This window comes from Archocentrus centrarchus, chromosome 5 (genome assembly GCF_007364275.1).
Source record: "Archocentrus centrarchus isolate MPI-CPG fArcCen1 chromosome 5, fArcCen1, whole genome shotgun sequence".
Lineage (NCBI taxonomy): Eukaryota > Metazoa > Chordata > Actinopteri > Cichliformes > Cichlidae > Archocentrus > Archocentrus centrarchus.
In genome coordinates this window covers 5,153,943-5,171,406 of record NC_044350.1, presented here as the reverse complement: position 1 = coordinate 5,171,406, position 17,464 = coordinate 5,153,943, and the positions used below count along the sequence as shown (strand labels likewise).

Below are 17,464 nucleotides of genomic sequence, written 5' to 3'. Positions count from 1 at the left end.
GAGTCTTCAAACTTAAACAACATGAAATGGTTTCGGATGAACTGGGCAGAAGGCTGAAAGCAAAGCAACAATTAACTCAGAGTCCACTAATTGCGCAGTTTCAGCCAATCCCAAACAGGTGATGAATCTGATGGTGCTTTCAGAGGCGGTAGGATATACTGCTATTCTAAAATGGCCTCACATTTAAGACGTCAAAGAACAGAAAATCCTAAGAGGCGCGACTTTCTTACCAAGTAACACAAAGTGTGGGTGTAATAAAGAGCAGATTCCCTGAGCCCTGACATTTTGGTTGAGTTAAGCTTTTCCTGGATAGATAAAATTTACTAGAAATGTAGCTATTTTTTGTTATATTATTCCCCTGAAAAATCTTTACAATAATCTACAATGTATAGCTTACAGCATATGTTTTTTTTTTTAATACCTGGAAACCGATATCACTAATACTGTATTTCCATTATTAAATAAGTTGGTGAGGCATATTGAAAAAACAAAACAAATCTCTGGTTTAAAAGGCGTTTTTTAATTATAAGGACTAGCATTAATATAGTGCTTTTCTAGTTTTATTCACCACTCAAGGCGCACTTTATACCCGTTAATCTTTACGATTTAAAATTCACACTATTACGAGCAACACTTGAAGGCACCATGATGCTGCGCGCGTAATGGATTTCCCCAGCGCTGCTGCTTTTCGGGGACCAGGAGCTGCAGCTGCAGCAGTCCGACCACATTTAATCCGCACCACCACTTGATGCCGGTGACCTTGGCTGACGGTGATCGCCCCTTTCAGTCTCCCGTCGCGGTCTTCTTTTCACCATGGCATCGTCGGATGGGCTGGAAGAGGACTGCGTGTTGCAGCGGGGAAGATCTCAGAGTGACCCGAGCAGCATCACCGAGGTCCGCTTGGGTGAAGCGCACAGAGCAGGTAAGAGGAGGGGGAGGGGGGGCTAACCTGAGCGCTGGTTGGACATCTGTCATCTGTATCATGTATTGCTGCTTCATGCGCTCGATTGGATGCGTGTCACATCACGGAGTCGGGGGTTGGCCTGCATCCAGTCAGGCAGATATCACCCGCGGTGGTCCCACTTAATTTGTGTGCAGGAAACGTAGACTGTGTTGTAAACGTGCGTCATTTACTATCCCGTGCTTGCACTGGCTATGTTCTGTAGGCCTTCTCTTTAAAATTGCTTTAAAATTATCAACCACATTGATGAATCAGGCGAATTTCTATGATTTTTCCAACTGGTGTCATGCAAGTTGTATGTTGAGTTTTTTTTTAAGCGTTACATACATTTTCTCCCCATAATATGATCCAGATTTAAAGCCATTCACTCTATATTCTATATTCTTCGTAGCAGCAGTGTGAGCTACTCATTGCCCAAATCTCTTTTATAATCATAAAGCTGTGAACAAACATGATGCCATGAAGAGTCGAACTGGGTGTGCTCTCTCTCTCTCTCTCTTTTAATAATCTCTCTCTCTCTCTCTCTCTCTTTTTGCATTTGTGAAAGAAGTGTGTGCTTGCAGCATGGGGATTTACAAGTTGCCATCACACATGGACTGCAGTATGTTGAGCTGAAGCTGATGAGAGTGCTGGTTGTGTATTTGGCTGTTTCCATGGTGATCCAAATGGCAGAAGGCAGCGCTTGGCTCTCCAACTGTGAGACGACATGGTGTTTGTCTGTCTGCTCCACACTGGTGATGTACAGCAGCCAGCAATTCAGAGTGAAATGCCACTTAGACTGAGTTGTGCTTATGTGTGAGGTGGGATTCACAATTCCTCTGGGAATCTCTGGGAAGGCGTTCACTGCTGCTCTGTAGCTATGAAGCAGGAGTCATAAAGTGTTCTGCTTTCAAAGGTATTGGACGGTAGATTTGTATGAAAGTGTCATCAGGATTTAACTGTAGGTTGGAGGCACAAAATGCTGTTTGTTTGCCAGCTGTACATCCAACTGGTTTCACAGGAGCAGCAACTTCCAGGGCTGAAAACTACAGACAGCAGGGAAGTGGTAAAAACTACACTTCCTCTAATGGTCGCTGGCTCCTAAAATGAGCCAATCCTCATAAAATCAAAATGTCCAGCTTTACAGCTGGAATAAACATATTTGCAGCCTGGTACAAAAAAGATTTTGGCCTCAACAAGCATCTTTTTTTTTTTTTTTTTTAAATGACTCATCTATCAGATACTATTGATGCTTAAAGTTAGGGGTGTGGCCACTTTGATTGCTTGTTGACATGAGCAGCTATAGGTGGTCATTGACCCCCCACCCCAGCCGAACTCACCCCACCACCCTTCCCAACCCCTCCCATCCTGCTCAACAGTTGTTATGCATAGAGATTCAAACCATTTTTTGAACATGCTTTTCAATGTGTCATCACGTTGCCTGCATATATCCATCTTTTATATACAGTCCGTGGTTTCACAGCCAAAGTGATGAGCATAGGCGTTGATGGTGCTGCTGTATTTGTACAAATAAGAACCTCAGTTACTGAATCACAAGTGTGGGGGTTGCAGTGCAATGCACACGACAGGATTCATTCATCTTGTGGCATGCATGCCACACTCTCATTTTCACAAGTGTGTGATGTTACAGTCTGTCTGAACGTCAGACTCTTATAACTGGGGCTATCTTTAGAGCCACAGCAGCGCTGCAGAAGAGGATGTTCAAGTTCTCACGCTAGCGGCGAATACTGTTGTGTTCATGGGCTCGGTTTTTACTGCTTGTCACGTTGTTGTGGTTGTTATGGTTACGTAACAGCGTTGGTGTATATGTGAAATTCTAAGGCATCACTAGCAGGGTTGTCCTGTGATATGCCGCTCATTACCATTTTTATCAAAATGTCAGATACACCCAGATCTCATCTGTGGAGCGCCGTGGCAGATTTCTCCCCAAAAGCTGGACGTTTCCGGTGCAGCATCAGGCAGATAGAGCTTGGGTAATGCAGCAAGTGCAAACCTGCCTGTCCTCCCCCACTTCTCCATCCCCTCAGCTCGGTGCTAACCCTTTCCTAGCCCTGGCACCCCTACTGCGGCTTTGATCCTGCTACTTGAAGAATCATATCCATTAGAAGGGGCGGGGGGGGGGGGGGGGGGGGGGGGTGGTGACAGATCTCTGATGGTGGTATTATCACAGCACCCAGCTGGGCAATGTCACAGTGAATCAGCTGCACAATTGACTGGACTTAATAGAAATTACTTCTATTTAAAAAAAATTCTATGTATCACAGGGTTGTAACCAAAAGTGGAGAATCACTCAATGCTTTTAAAACAGAGTCTGCACATTTTAATGCAAATGTGAATCACTGAACAATCTGATTTAACCCAAATACTTATTATGCTGAACTTTACAGGCTGACAGTTCTGTGCTTTACCAACTAGTCAGCAGGCCGAGAACAAAACGGTGTGCTATATATTAAAATCTCTCCCCATGATCTTCTTTAAGTAGCAGCCTTCCTCAGCACATACATCACAATCTCTGTTAGAGATGGTGCAGAACACAAAGTGCAGCCAAAATATTGTAGCCCAAAGGTGGATCTTGTTCTGCATTCAAATTTTGGCATATACAGCAGCCAGCAAGCCGGTTATTCATTACTGTCATTAGATAAACGGAGCCTGTGCGGTCTCAATGTGACACTCAGTGTGCCTGCAGACAGAACTTGGCAGAATGACTCCAGTTTTTCCCAGCTTTTACTGCCGGCTGGCACTGAAGATGCGTTATTTTGAAAATTGGGTACACCCCTACTGCTCCTATAGGAATTGAGAAGGTAAGAAGCAGCCAGGAGCTGCTAATCAAATGCACTTCATTAATTGATCATCAGCAAGTGTGAGCACCTCTATAAAAGCAGAGGTTTTGGCGGTTTGCTGGTGTGGAGCACTAGCACAATAGCAAAGAGGAAAGACGTCAGGAACGATCTCAGAGAAGCAAGTGTTGCTGTTAATCTGGGAAGGGTTATAAGGTCATTTCCAAGCAGATTGTACCAGATGTCCCAGCAGATTCACTCTAAAGTCAGCCCGTGCAATGGTCAGAGAAACTGCAAAGAAGATACTGCAACCCCCCCCCCCAAAAAAAAAAAAAATAAATAAAAAAACGCAAGTGCTACATCGCTACAGGCCTCAGTTAGGATATTAAATGTTAAAATTCATGACACTACAATTAGAAAAAGATTGAACTAGTGTGGCTTGTTTGGAAGGGTTGCCAGGAGAAAGCCTCTTCTCTCTAAAAAGAACGTGACAACTTGGCTTAGGTTTGCATCTGCACAAACCACAAGACTACAGGAACAATGTCCTTGTGAGACCAAAGTGGAGATGTTTGATCATAACAAACAGTGAAAGCCAAATATAAAATATCATCAAACACCTTCTATCTGTCAAGCACGGAGGAGGAGGGGTCATGATTTGGGCTTGTTTTCCTGCCAGAGGACCTGGACAACTGCAGTCAATAAATCAATATGACCTCAGCTGTACTGATGTCCTGTGGTGGGACCTTAAGAGAGCGGTGCGTAAATCAATGCCCGAAAACTTCAATGAACTTAAGTAACATTGTAAAGAAGAGTGGCCTGAAATTCCCCTGGAATGATGAGAGAGACTGATAAAGTCATACAGAAAACTATTACATTTTTGCTGCTAAAAGTGTTGAATTATGGGATGTACTTAGTTTTTCAACACAGTGCTTCTGCATTTTTTCTTAGGTTATGTTAAATAAATAATGACATAGTGTAATATGTGCTGGTCTCAGGTTGTATTTACCTAATTTACTTGGTGATGACCAGATGATTTTTTTTTTTATGTCCTGATACATAAAACCTTAGATTTAGAAGAGAGTGTGCTTTCTTTATTATAGGACCACAAGCTTAAAGCAACACTAATCAATATTTTATATTAAAATTGGAAATTACAACCATATGCAGTACATTTTCATTTTACAGTTTAAATGACTTTTAACTAATTTTGCTAACTGGCTAGCTTATGGCATGTTGCATATTTAAAAAGGTAAAATAAACTAAACTAATGTAGAGTTAAAATAATGTGGGTTTGTTACAATAACGTATGAAAATATAAGGCTAAAATAGTTAATATTAGTTTGGTTTACTGAGATAAAACTTGTAATGTGTATAAATAAGGAAAGGTTTGCTAACTGGCTAGCTTAAAGTTTGTTGCATTGTTCAAAATGCAGGTTCAAAAATAATGAATAATAAAATAATACAGAGTTAAAATAATGTGTTTTTACAACAAGTTATCAAAAGGTATTTGTCAGCAATTTTAATGCAGTCTTTACTGTATACAGTCTGTCATTTACTGTAGCAATTTTCTATAAATAAAGTGATGTAGATTTACTGGCTTACCAGATGGAGTCTAACAGCTGAAGCTTTTTGCTCATCAGGCTTTGTTTGTGTGATAGTGTGAAGCAGTTAAATCGATACACACATAATCAAGACAATAATGAAAATATATATATTATCATATATATTGATAGCTGAAGATATCTTAGCTGTAATAAGACAGAAACTCTTTTAAATTACATGAAGAATTCATATTTATTGCCTTTAAGAGTTTGTCAAAGGTGCTGTTGCTTCTGCAGTAAAGATATGAAGCTGGCTGACACTGTAACATTGCCCTGTCCCTCCCTGCTGTTGCCTCTAGCCCACAGGAGCCTCTTTTCTTGCTCCCCTCATCTCCCTATTTGAGTCACTGCTGTTGTACTAATCTGACATGCTGCTCCTACATCAAAGGCTGTCTCCCTGGACTCCTCTGCCATCCTCCAACCACAGCGCCCCAGCACCATCACACCACCGCACCCCTCAGTTACCGATGGGCCTCAGTTAAGTCCTCACATTCAGACAGAGGGGATGGCGGCAGCCTGATGAGAAGATTAGGATTCCTTTTATTTGAATTCCTCATGTTTTATTAATCAGGAAGCCTTTACATAAGCTGGTTTGTCTCATTCCATATTCAGCGCAGTGATTGAGCGGACAGAATAGCAAGCCCGGCACCTGGCAGCTCACTCCTACATCCATGTTGGGCTCGGCGAGGAACGAGTGCTAAATGTCTCCACATGAGTCACTGCACAGCAGCTGCAGTTGGAGATGAGACGGAATAAAAGGTGTGCATAAATGGAAATAGAAAACAGTAAAGCAATGCCACTTCCATTGTCCTCGTCTGTGTCTGTGGAAATGTCAGCTGTAACAACATTTGGCAAGAGCTGTGTCAGAAAGTTTTTGTGTTGTCTGTGAAATCCACGTCGTGGACCGGGAAGATTCTATTCTTGGCTTTACTGCAGACTTAAACCCCCCACCCCCTCACAGTGTTTGTGAATTAACCATGGGTATGAGGCTAAGATTTCAACATGAGATCTCAATACATATAAGCTTAGGCTACACAAATAAAACACTAGTATTTCGCTCTCCAAAAAGCTGGCGCACAGTCTTCTTGGATGGGCTCTTAGTGAGTTAGCAGTCCACTTTTTCTGTCAGACAGTTGCTCTGAAAATGAGCAACACCTCAATCGTGATGGAGAGGTCTGGTTCAGTGAATCAGTAGATGCGAGCAGACAGCTCGTGGCTCAGCTGGCACCTGCCTGTTAATTAATATGCACTGATGTACGTCCACAGGTAGCCATTTTTATGGTGTAAACCTTCTGAGTTTGTCGGCTTCTTGATTTTGTTTGTGGGGTGAGATTAGAGTTTGACATTTGGTGTTCCAAATGTTGAACTGTTTTTAGCTGAGAGGCCTTTGAGTGCAGTGGCAAGGGTGAGGGTGTTTTTGCAAATGGATGCTGCCAGAAAAACAGCCCCTAAAGTGTTAATAAGATGCAATTTGTGAGTTATTTAAGTCAAAAGGGAAGAAATTAGCTGTAGAGACCAAAACTGGTTTGCACCAAGCTGAAAACCTACTTATTTCTGTTCTGTGGGGATTTTAACAGGAGTCTATGGGAAATTACTCTCTTCTATAGTCACCCTCGAGTGGCCATTCAAGGAACTGCAGTTTTTGGTACTGAGTGTTGTATCTTAGACCTCGTGGCTCCTCTTGTATTTGATTTTAGATAAATGGTTTCACAGGGCTAGCATGTTAGTTTCTCCTTCAGTTTGACATTAACTGCACTAATAAAAATCAGTTCCTGTTTATTAAAGCAAGTTAGGTTAGGCAAAAGTTTTATTTACTGCTTTTTAAAGTCAAAACTCAGTAAGGGATTCCCTAACATCTGTGTAGGAGCCAATGTGAACTTAAGATGGTGCAATTTTAGTTTGTAGGTGTATAGTGTGTTCTTCATTTGTTATTGTTGGTTGTTGCTGTTACTGCTCATGTAAGGCCTTAAATGGCATTAGATTTAACTGTAAAACCCATTTGTTCTGTTCTTTTAGTTAGCTATTGAACTAAGCTCTGCGCATGCTCACTAGGACACAGAGGTTAGAATAGAAGTGTGGATCAGCGGCAGAGCCAAGTACGGTGTAAAAAGGTTTTTTGACCGTGCTGCAACTGTAGGTAAAGATTGATGCTGTTATTACTTAGCTACCATCTAAAACGTGGATCATTGTAGGGATATTTTCATGTGTGTCTGATCTGAGAGAAGCTCGGATGTATGTGGATGGAAATGTGACCTGGATGAACAAGATGGTGGAAATAAACGCTCAAAACTACGACCTGATTCTTTTTTGACTGGAGTAAGAAGTAAGAACGGTGCAAACGAGTCAAGCCCATCATTCTTGCCTGCTGCTAATACCGGTGAGTGGCTTTGAAATTACGTCTTAAGTCTGCCACAACATTAAGTCAAAAAACCTTTTCTCTGGCATCTTTGTGCGACCATGTTGCGGACATGAATTAGACAGAGCCCAAACGGATTATACCGCTTTGTGGGACGACGCGGTGAAAATACAGAAAGCCTTGATTCGCTTAATATTAATCTGGATAACCATGGAAATCGTTTCCTTGTGTTAAAGCTAAGTGGTTAATTTATCGCTTCTACCGCTGCAATCGGTCACGACATTATTGAAACATTGTAACCGCAATGGCGGACCCGCAAAACAAGGATGCGGAAGTTGCAGTTACCGACGATGACCAGAAGAGGGCAGTCGTGCCCACAGAAAAGAGCTTTGAGGAAAAACTGCATCAGTTTATCACTGCAAGACGATCTAAACTAAGACTGTTGACTGCAAAATCCAACCAAATAGAGCGCCTTATGGAAGATGAAGATAATCTGATACATATTGAGCAAAAGGAAATAAAGAGTTACAAAAAATTGTATGAGGAATTCACCGAACTGAACCAGTCAGTGAAACTTTATTTGAAAGAAGAGGAAAGCGAGGCCGACCAAACATTCTGGTTTGAGCCCAAAGTATCCAACTGTCAAGACTTCATGAAAAGAGTAGAGACTTGGATTGAGGAAGCAAAACTGCATAGAGACTTGGTAAAGACAAGTCAAAAGGACGTCACTCCTAGGGACAGTGTTTCGAATGTTTCTGCAAAGCAAAAATCTGGCAAGTCTTCCAGTCGCAGTAGTCAAGCAAGTTCACATGCATCTTCTTCAGCAATACGTCTGAAAGAGGAGGCCAATAGAGCAGCGCTCATGGCAAAAGCAGCAGCATTAAAGGAAAAGAAGGCACTTGCACTGAAAGAAGCCCAGTTAAATGCAGACAAAGAACAACTGGCGATTCAAACAGAACTGGCGGCTTCTGCCGCACGGCTTAAAATATATTCTGAGCATGAATCACCTCAATTACAGCTTGGTGCCGCAGCCGCAGTATTACAGTCAAGTCAACTGGACGAAGATGAAGGTCAGCACAGGTATGAGGCATCACCACCCAGACGGGGATACCAAGACCGGCCAATGCATTCAACTAACACCCCGGCAGTTAGACCAAAGTCATCTGTGGAGCAAAGGTCAAACTCATTACCTGCAGCTGAGCCACTTCAACATAATAGAGACACAAGTGAGTTGTTCAAAGTGATGAAACGTCAAAATGACATTACAGAGTTGCTTGTGAGAAACCAGCAGCTGTCCCGCCTGCCTCAAAGAGACATTCCCTTGTTCTGTGGAGATCCACTGGAATTCCAGTCCTTTCTAAAGGCATTTGATCATGCTATTGATGCCAGAGCTGACAGTGAGGCAGATAAGTTGTATTTTCTGGAGCAATATACTAGGGGTGATCCAAGGGATTTAGTTAAAAGCTGCCAACATATGCCAGCACATCGTGGCTATCATGAGGCACGGAAACTCCTTAGTGATCACTATGGAAATGAAGTTAAAATTGCTTCAGCTTTAATGGAAAAGGCTTTTAAATGGCCTAAAATCAAGCCAGAAGATGGAAAAGCTCTCAGTGCCTTCTCACTGTTTCTCCTGAGCTGTCGCAACACCATGGAGGATGTTGAATTTATGGATGAGCTGGACAATCCCACCAATATGAGAGTGGTAGTGTCAAAGTTGCCATACAAACTCATGGAGAAGTGGAGGGGTCACGCATACGAGATACAAGAGCTGCGAGGAAGCAGAGCCAAGTTTCCTGATCTTGTCAAATTTGTGGATAAGCAAGCTAAAGTCATGATGGATCCGCTATTCGGCAACTTGCTAGAGAGTACAGCTGCTGAAAGGAAAGACAAAGCGAAGCTTGACATTAGGCTACGGTCAAAACCAGAAGGAAAGAAAGGTACCAGCTTCGCAACTAATGCTACTCCAGTTAAGAATGAAGGACTTACCATGCAAAAATCAAAAGGTGAAACGACACATCTTAGCAGTGCTTTCAGCAAACCATGTGTGTTCTGTGAAAGAAATCATACTTTAGAAGAGTGTCGAAAGATGGGTGAAAGTCCACACAAGGAGAAAATCGAGTTCCTCAAGAAAGCAGGTCTGTGCTTTAGCTGCTTAATTAAAGGCCATGTAAGCAAAGACTGTAAAAAAAGAATGACATGTAACATTTGTGCTCTTAAACATCCTAGCATGCTACACTTTGCTAAACAAAGTAGCTCAACTAGTGACAAAGAGACTGAGGAAAAGGTGCAGGAAGGTGCTACCATACATCCAGCAACTACAAGTGGGTCAGTAGCTGCAAACATTGAAACAAGTGCATATACTGGGGCGGGAGATGGCTGCATCCTCTCTATCGTACCAGTGCAGGTGAAATCAAAGAAAGGCAACAAGGTAGTGGAGACTTATGCCTTTATGGACCCAGGTAGCTCTGCAACATTTTGCACCGATGCACTTGCCCTACAGTTGAACCTGCAGGGCAGACGGACGACGCTGGAGTTGAAAACCATGGGTCCCAAGCATCATGTGGAAAGCTATTTGCTCACAGACTTGGAAGTAAGTGGGATTAATAGCAATGACTTCATCGATTTGCCTAAAGTATACACACAGAAAAGCATCCCTGTGTCACCAGGAAACATTCCATCACAAGAGGATATAGAAAAATGGCCGTACCTCAGCGAAGTCAGAATACCCAGCATTAATGCAGATGTTGGGCTTCTCATTGGAAGCAATGTGCACAAAGCATTAGAACCATGGCAAGTGATTAACAGTAGAAGTGATGGGCCATATGCAGTCAAAACTGCTCTTGGATGGACAGTCAATGGTCCACTTAGAGATCACACATACACGGACTCAGAACACTGTGGACATTCACAAGCTACAGTAAATCGTATTTCAGTGGAGAATTTAGAGCAACTTTTGCTAAAGCAATATAATCTGGATTTTCCAGAGCGTCTGTGTGATGATAAGGCGGAAATGTCTCAGGAGGATCAGCAGTTCATGAACTGCGTGAGAAGCTCTACATATCATGCTGATGGTCATTATGTCATTGGGCTACCAACAAGGAAAGCTGCTGTCACAATGCCCAATAACCACAGTGTCACAGTGCAAAGAGCTCTAACACTGAAAAGGAAATTCAAAAAGAATTCTGTCTTCCGTCGGGAATACAGTGACTTCATGAAGGATATGATCGCAAAAGGTTATGCTGTCAAAATCCCAGAAACCCAGCTAGACTGCCAGGATGGTAAAGTTTGGTACGTCCCACATCATGGTGTCTACCATCCGCAAAAAGGAAAGTTACGAGTGGTCTTTGACTGCAGCGCGAGCTTTCAAGGTACGTCACTAAATGGTGAACTCTTGCAGGGTCCAGATCTTGCAAACTCCCTGGTTGGAGTGCTAACACGCTTCAGGAAAGAGGAAATTGCGATCATAGCCGACATTGAAGCAATGTACTACCAAGTAAAGGTCCCTGAAAGTGACACCAACCTCATGCGCTTCCTTTGGTGGCCTGAGGGAGATATCGAGCAGGACATGGTGGAATATAAAATGACTGTGCATTTATTCGGTGCTAAATCCTCCCCGACTTGTGCAAATTATGCTCTAAGGAAGACGGCCCAGGACAACAGTATCAAGGCATCGTCTGAGGCTGTGGATACAATTCTCAACAATTTCTACATTGATGATTGTTTGACATCTGTTAAGCATGCAGCTCAAGCCATTTCCTTGTACAAAGACCTCAAAGCGTTGTGTGCCTCAGGAGGATTCAACCTAACCAAATGGATGAGCAACAGTAGAGAGTTTTTGGCTTCTCTACCAGAAGACGAGCGAGCTAAGGAAGTAAGAGCTGTCGACTTGAGTAAAGATGAGCTTCCAATTGAAAGAGCGCTTGGAGTTCTGTGGTGCATAGAATCCGACTCATTCAGGTTCAGGATCATGGTACAAAGTAAACCAAGTACTAGACGAGGGATTCTGTCTACCATAAGTTCCATTTATGACCCTTTAGGATTCCTGTCTCCCTTCACGCTTCCCGCAAAAACATTGCTGCAACAGTTGATCAAAGAAAAACTCAACTGGGATGAGCCTGTTCCAGACATGTTCGCCCAGAAGTGGTTTGCGTGGTTAAATGACCTGAAACAGCTGTCTACTTTCACTGTAAACAGATGTTTAAAACCAGCAGGATTCGGGGATGTTGCAACAGCCCAACTCCATCATTTTGCAGATGCAAGTGAGAGCGGATATGGGACTGTCTCATACCTCAGATTGACAAATAACGAAGGAAGAGTGCACTGCGCATTCATGTTGGGAAAGTCGAGGGTTGCTCCCTTAAAACAAATGACAATCCCACGAATGGAGTTGACAGCGGCAGTGGTAGCTGTGACCATTGACAAAGTGCTGAAGAAAGAGGTTCAAATGGAACTACAGGAGTCGGCATACTGGACAGACAGTACAACCGTCTTGAAGTACATTGAAAACAACACTCGCCGATTCAAGACGTTTGTTGCCAACAGGATTATCACTATTCGGGAACTGACTAAGCCAAAACAATGGAGTTATGTCAGCACAACACAAAATCCAGCCGACTATGCATCAAGAGGCCAAACAGCAGCCAAATTAATGAGCAACCTTTGTTGGATTCAAGGTCCATTGTTTCTTCAAGAACCAAAGTGTCTGTGGCCACAGAAACCACAACATCTGGAGATCACTGGGGATGACATCGAGATGAAAAGGCCAGTCATCACAAACCTCATCGATGCAACTGAAAGCACAGATTCTGTGAACAAACTCATTCACCACTACTCTAGCTGGTATAAACTAAAAAAGGCCGTGGCATGGATGTTAAGGTTCAAGGAAATGTTTATGCAAATCAGGAAAAGGAGAAAGGAACTACATGCAAAAGACGGTTGCATTCAAACTGACCAAGAGAGACAGCAGACTGTAGACCAAATGCAAAGCTGTATAACAACAACAGGTAAAGGAGGTCTAACCGTCAAAGATGTAAAAGGAGCTGAGCACGAAATAATCAAGTTCTGTCAAAACCAACATTTTCAAGATGAAGTCTCAAGTTTGAAAAGGGGAAACCATAACCTAAAGAAAAGCAGTCCCCTGTATAAGTTGGATCCAGTGCTTCAAGATGGGTTGTTGCGTGTAGGAGGTCGCCTCAGTAGGTCTTGTATGCCAGCAGAGGCCATGCACCCAGTTATTATACCAAAGGACTCCCATATCGCCACCCTGATACTGAGAGACATTCATGAAAGGATTGGACACTGTGGAAGAAACTATATGTTGTCTCAGCTACGCCAAAAGTTTTGGATCCCCACTGCAAATTCTATCACAAGGAAATTTCTCTCAAAATGTACCATCTGCAGAAAGGTCAGAGCCAAAGGACAAGAACAAAAAATGGCCGACCTGCCCAAAGATAGACTTCAGCCAGATGAGCCACCATTCACACATGTTGGCACAGACTACTTTGGGCCATTTTTGGTTAAAAGAGGACGCTCAACAGTGAAGAGGTATGGAGTACTTTTCACATGCCTGACCACAAGAGCCGTGCATATAGAGATTGCGCACACAATGGACACAGACTCCTGCCTAAATGCAATCAGGCGGTTTATGTGCAGGAGAGGTCAAGTTGCTACCATTCGTTCAGATAACGGCACAAATTTTGTTGCTGCAGAACGGGAACTTCGTGACGCCATGCGACACTGGAATCAAAACAAAATACAAGACACACTTCGGCAAAGGGAAGTAGAATGGATTTTCAATCCTCCAACAGGTTCTCATTTTGGCGGGAGTTGGGAAAGACAAATACGGTCAGTGAGAAAAATTCTGAAAGCTGTACTCAAAGAACAGACTATGGATGATGAATCCCTGCAAACACTTCTATGTGAAGTGGAAGCGATAATAAATGACAGACCAATAACAACATCTTCTGAGGACCTGAATGACCTTGAAGCTTTAACCCCTAATCACCTACTGTTACTGAAAAGGCAGCCTTTGCTGCCACCTGGACTGTTCAAAAAAGAGGATCTGTACTCGCACAGAAGATGGAAGCAGGTGCAGTACTTAGCCGACCTATTCTGGAAGCGGTGGGTACGTGAATACTTGCCAGCTCTACAGGAACGTCAGAAATGGACTCAAGTGAAGCAAAATCTCTCTTCAGGAGATGTAGTAATGATTATTGATGACTCTGCTCCAAGAAACTCTTGGGTCCTAGGTAGAGTCATTCAGACCATTCCAGATGCAAAAGGACTTGTTCGCAGAGTGTTAGTCAAAACAAAATCAAACACTCTGGAAAGACCTGTTGAAAAGCTCTGCCTTATCTGCGAAATGGACCGTTAAAGGACTCTCATGAGACCTACTGATATGTGCAAAGGTGTAAAAATGTACATATGTGTATACTATGGGCTCCTTTGTTTATTATTTTGGTAATTGGCATCCATATTGTCTCCCAATTAGGGGCCGGGAAATGTAGGAGCCAATGTGAACTTAAGATGGTGCAATTTTAGTTTGTAGGTGTATAGTGTGTTCTTCATTTGTTATTGTTGGTTGTTGCTGTTACTGCTCATGTAAGGCCTTAAATGGCATTAGATTTAACTGTAAAACCCATTTGTTCTGTTCTTTTAGTTAGCTATTGAACTAAGCTCTGCGCATGCTCACTAGGACACAGAGGTTAGAATAGAAGTGTGGATCAGCGGCAGAGCCAAGTACGGTGTAAAAAGGTTTTTTGACCGTGCTGCAACTGTAGGTAAAGATTGATGCTGTTATTACTTAGCTACCATCTAAAACGTGGATCATTGTAGGGATATTTTCATGTGTGTCTGATCTGAGAGAAGCTCGGATGTATGTGGATGGAAATGTGACCTGGATGAACAAGATGGTGGAAATAAACGCTCAAAACTACGACCTGATTCTTTTTTGACTGGAGTAAGAAGTAAGAACGGTGCAAACGAGTCAAGCCCATCATTCTTGCCTGCTGCTAATACCGGTGAGTGGCTTTGAAATTACGTCTTAAGTCTGCCACAACAATCTGTATACAAATGCATTTACACTACTGAAGTGTGACATCTGCAGCTGGATGAGACTTGAGAATTTTTGAAAAGCTCCAAAAATGCTGCTAAGTGGGTTCAAGAGCAGTTGAAAGGTGACACGGCCACAAGAGGGCTCTACTTGGCAGATGGCTTGATGTTGCATAAATGAAGTGAGCAGTCACTGTCACGGCAGGTCCAGCACTGCAGTCACCAGGTTTCTCACAAAAAAATAGGGACAAGCACATGGTTTGTCCAAGGTCATGCTGCATACAGAGAGAGTGGACAGACACCGGCCTAGGATTAATCAGCACTGCACCTCAAGCTTTAAGATGAGTCTGAAGTGAGATGCACGTTAACTGAATATTTGCTGCTGTCAAACCAGCCGGAGACGGCAGGGATGAACGCAGTGCAGGTAGTATTAGAATAAGCTTCGAAATCTTTTGAAATTCAATTAGAGGTAGTTACAGCTGCACATGGAAAATGAAACTTTGCTCATCTTCACACCCCTCTATTTTCAGAGCTGATGCAATTCCTCTCGAGCTTTTTTTTTGATCTCATGCCTGTTTCAAAAGGGGAACATCTTGAAAGCAGTGATGAAGGATTTAACATGCACAGCTTGGCCATGATTAATGTGGAGCATTCCAGAAATGATGTGACTGTAATGTAGGACTATAAATGAAATGTGGCTTTGCTGAGACAGTAATGGGTTGTTCAGAGAGTTAATTTTACCCTTGAGTCTTTGGTGCAGCATTGATTCTTCTTTATTGGTTGGCCAAGACTCAGTAGTACAGTGGCTAATTCAAAAGCACTTCTTTTTTTTGTGCCAACTCATCTCTCATACCCTTGTGCACTATGCAGAGACGTCCCCGGGTCCCACTGACTACAGGGCCTCGGGGAGCAGCGCAGCAAGCAGGACAAAATATGACGTCACCGTTGGCCAATGTGATGAGAGGACATAAACACCATGCAGAAGACTCTCTATACAAGGCTGCAGTTAGGTCATTAGAAAAACTGAAGTCAGTGGTCAAAAAGGAGCTCGTCAGTCTGTTTTCTAAAATGAAAAAATGGTAATCTATTGATATAAAAGGGAAGTTCCAATTTTTTTTTCTTCATTAAGCTGTTGGTGAGTACAGTGCATATTTACAAAAAGCTTCAGAAATACTGAGAAGAATCATTTGGGTGTGCTAAAAACTGCAGTTCCTTGAATGGCCACTTGAGGCTGGCTCCCAAAAGCCAGTGAGTCAAAAAAAAAAAATCTATATTAGGCATATCAAATATAAAATATGCAATAAAAGGGAACGAGTGCTACTGGTGTCCCTCACACCACCAGTTCTCATGGAGGGGAACAATGGCAAAAGAAAAATGGAAAAATGATGCCCCCCCCGAAAAAAAAATGGCATAAATAATTCCAAGGCCAGGCACTTAGGTAGGCTTGGAGAAAAAAATACACCAGTGCGTATTGTTAGTGTCTTTAAAGTGAAGGCCTTTTATTACTTTTTCAAACCTATTTTGAGTATCTGGACTTGGATTTTTTTTAATGCCATTTTTTTGGTCATAATTTTTTAGAAAATATGCAATGTTGGCCTAACTGTAAAAGGTAAACTCTCCTTCACGCCATAAAACCGGCTTAAATTCTCAGAAATTTGAATCATACTCTTTGTACTATCAGGTATGCAGTACTTCGGACGTGGTGATTCCAGGTTTCGTCCTCACAGTTTGCAGTTCTTTAACCTCAGGGCATAAAAGGGACAAAAATTAAATTTCTCATTCAGCTCCTCGCACTCTGACTTTTTTTTTTTGTAATTCTGTTGCTATTTTACACAAGTTTTGAGGGGCTTCTGAAGTAAAAGCTTCGGGAAACCGAAATAAAGGAATTGAAATGATTTTGACTTTGAAACCTGAGAAACTTGCAGAGCAATTTGACCATCTCAGTGAATGAAGAGTGAGCTGTCTGACATAAGGATGTAATTAACATAAAGCAATAACATGCGATGATGGGCTAATTCTGCTTCAAGGAAGGTTTTCCCTCAGAGAACAGAGCAAAAGATGAACATAAATAGACAGTCTGCGTCTCCGAGTACACATTTGATTGAATGGCAGCACAAACATGACTGGTATAGATGTACGACCCCCCTCCCCGTTGCACACATGCACACACACACACACCCATACGCACACTGTCTCCCCTCCCCCCAGCTACAAAACAATCTCCACAACAACAAGAATGTCTCACGTACACTAGGATTTTAAAATGCTTCTGTGGTGCGTTTGAGACAGTACGGCCAAAATCAAAAACAGAGTGGCGGTGAAGCCATGCCCAAAGAGATGAATGGCTTGTGGCTTGTATTTATTGCTGTGCATGCTACCCACAGCCAGCTTAATGTTTTCACACCAAACAGAGCTTTGCTTTTGTGCTTCACTGTGATCTCTCTGTCTCTGATCTGCACTACAATTGAGCAACACTGGCTTTATTGCATGTTTTTTTTAGTAATAGTGCATGCAACTCATGTGCATACACTACACATATATATGTGGAACAGACACAGAGATGTGCCCAGCGACTGGGCGAGACATGTTGGGGGAAGCTACTTGAGTTAAGCTGTCAGCCATTTACACATAATGTATCTTTTATGAATGTTTCATGTGCTGACCTAATTCCTTTCAGAGCCGAGTAAAAGCAATATGTTGCACATGAGAACACACC

The 17,464-nt window shown here is 42.6% G+C and overlaps 1 protein-coding gene across 1 annotated transcript in view; it reads left to right on the top strand.

The window, feature by feature from the left end:
- Positions 1–676: 676 nt before the first annotated feature.
- Positions 677–17,464, top strand: part of phactr3b (phosphatase and actin regulator 3b) — a 66,825-nt gene continuing 50,037 nt past the window's right edge. The window contains exon 1 of the mRNA XM_030729753.1: positions 677–922. Coding sequence (XP_030585613.1) covers positions 814–922 — 109 coding nt within the window. The 5' untranslated portion in view covers positions 677–813. The remainder of the gene's footprint in view (positions 923–17,464) is intronic.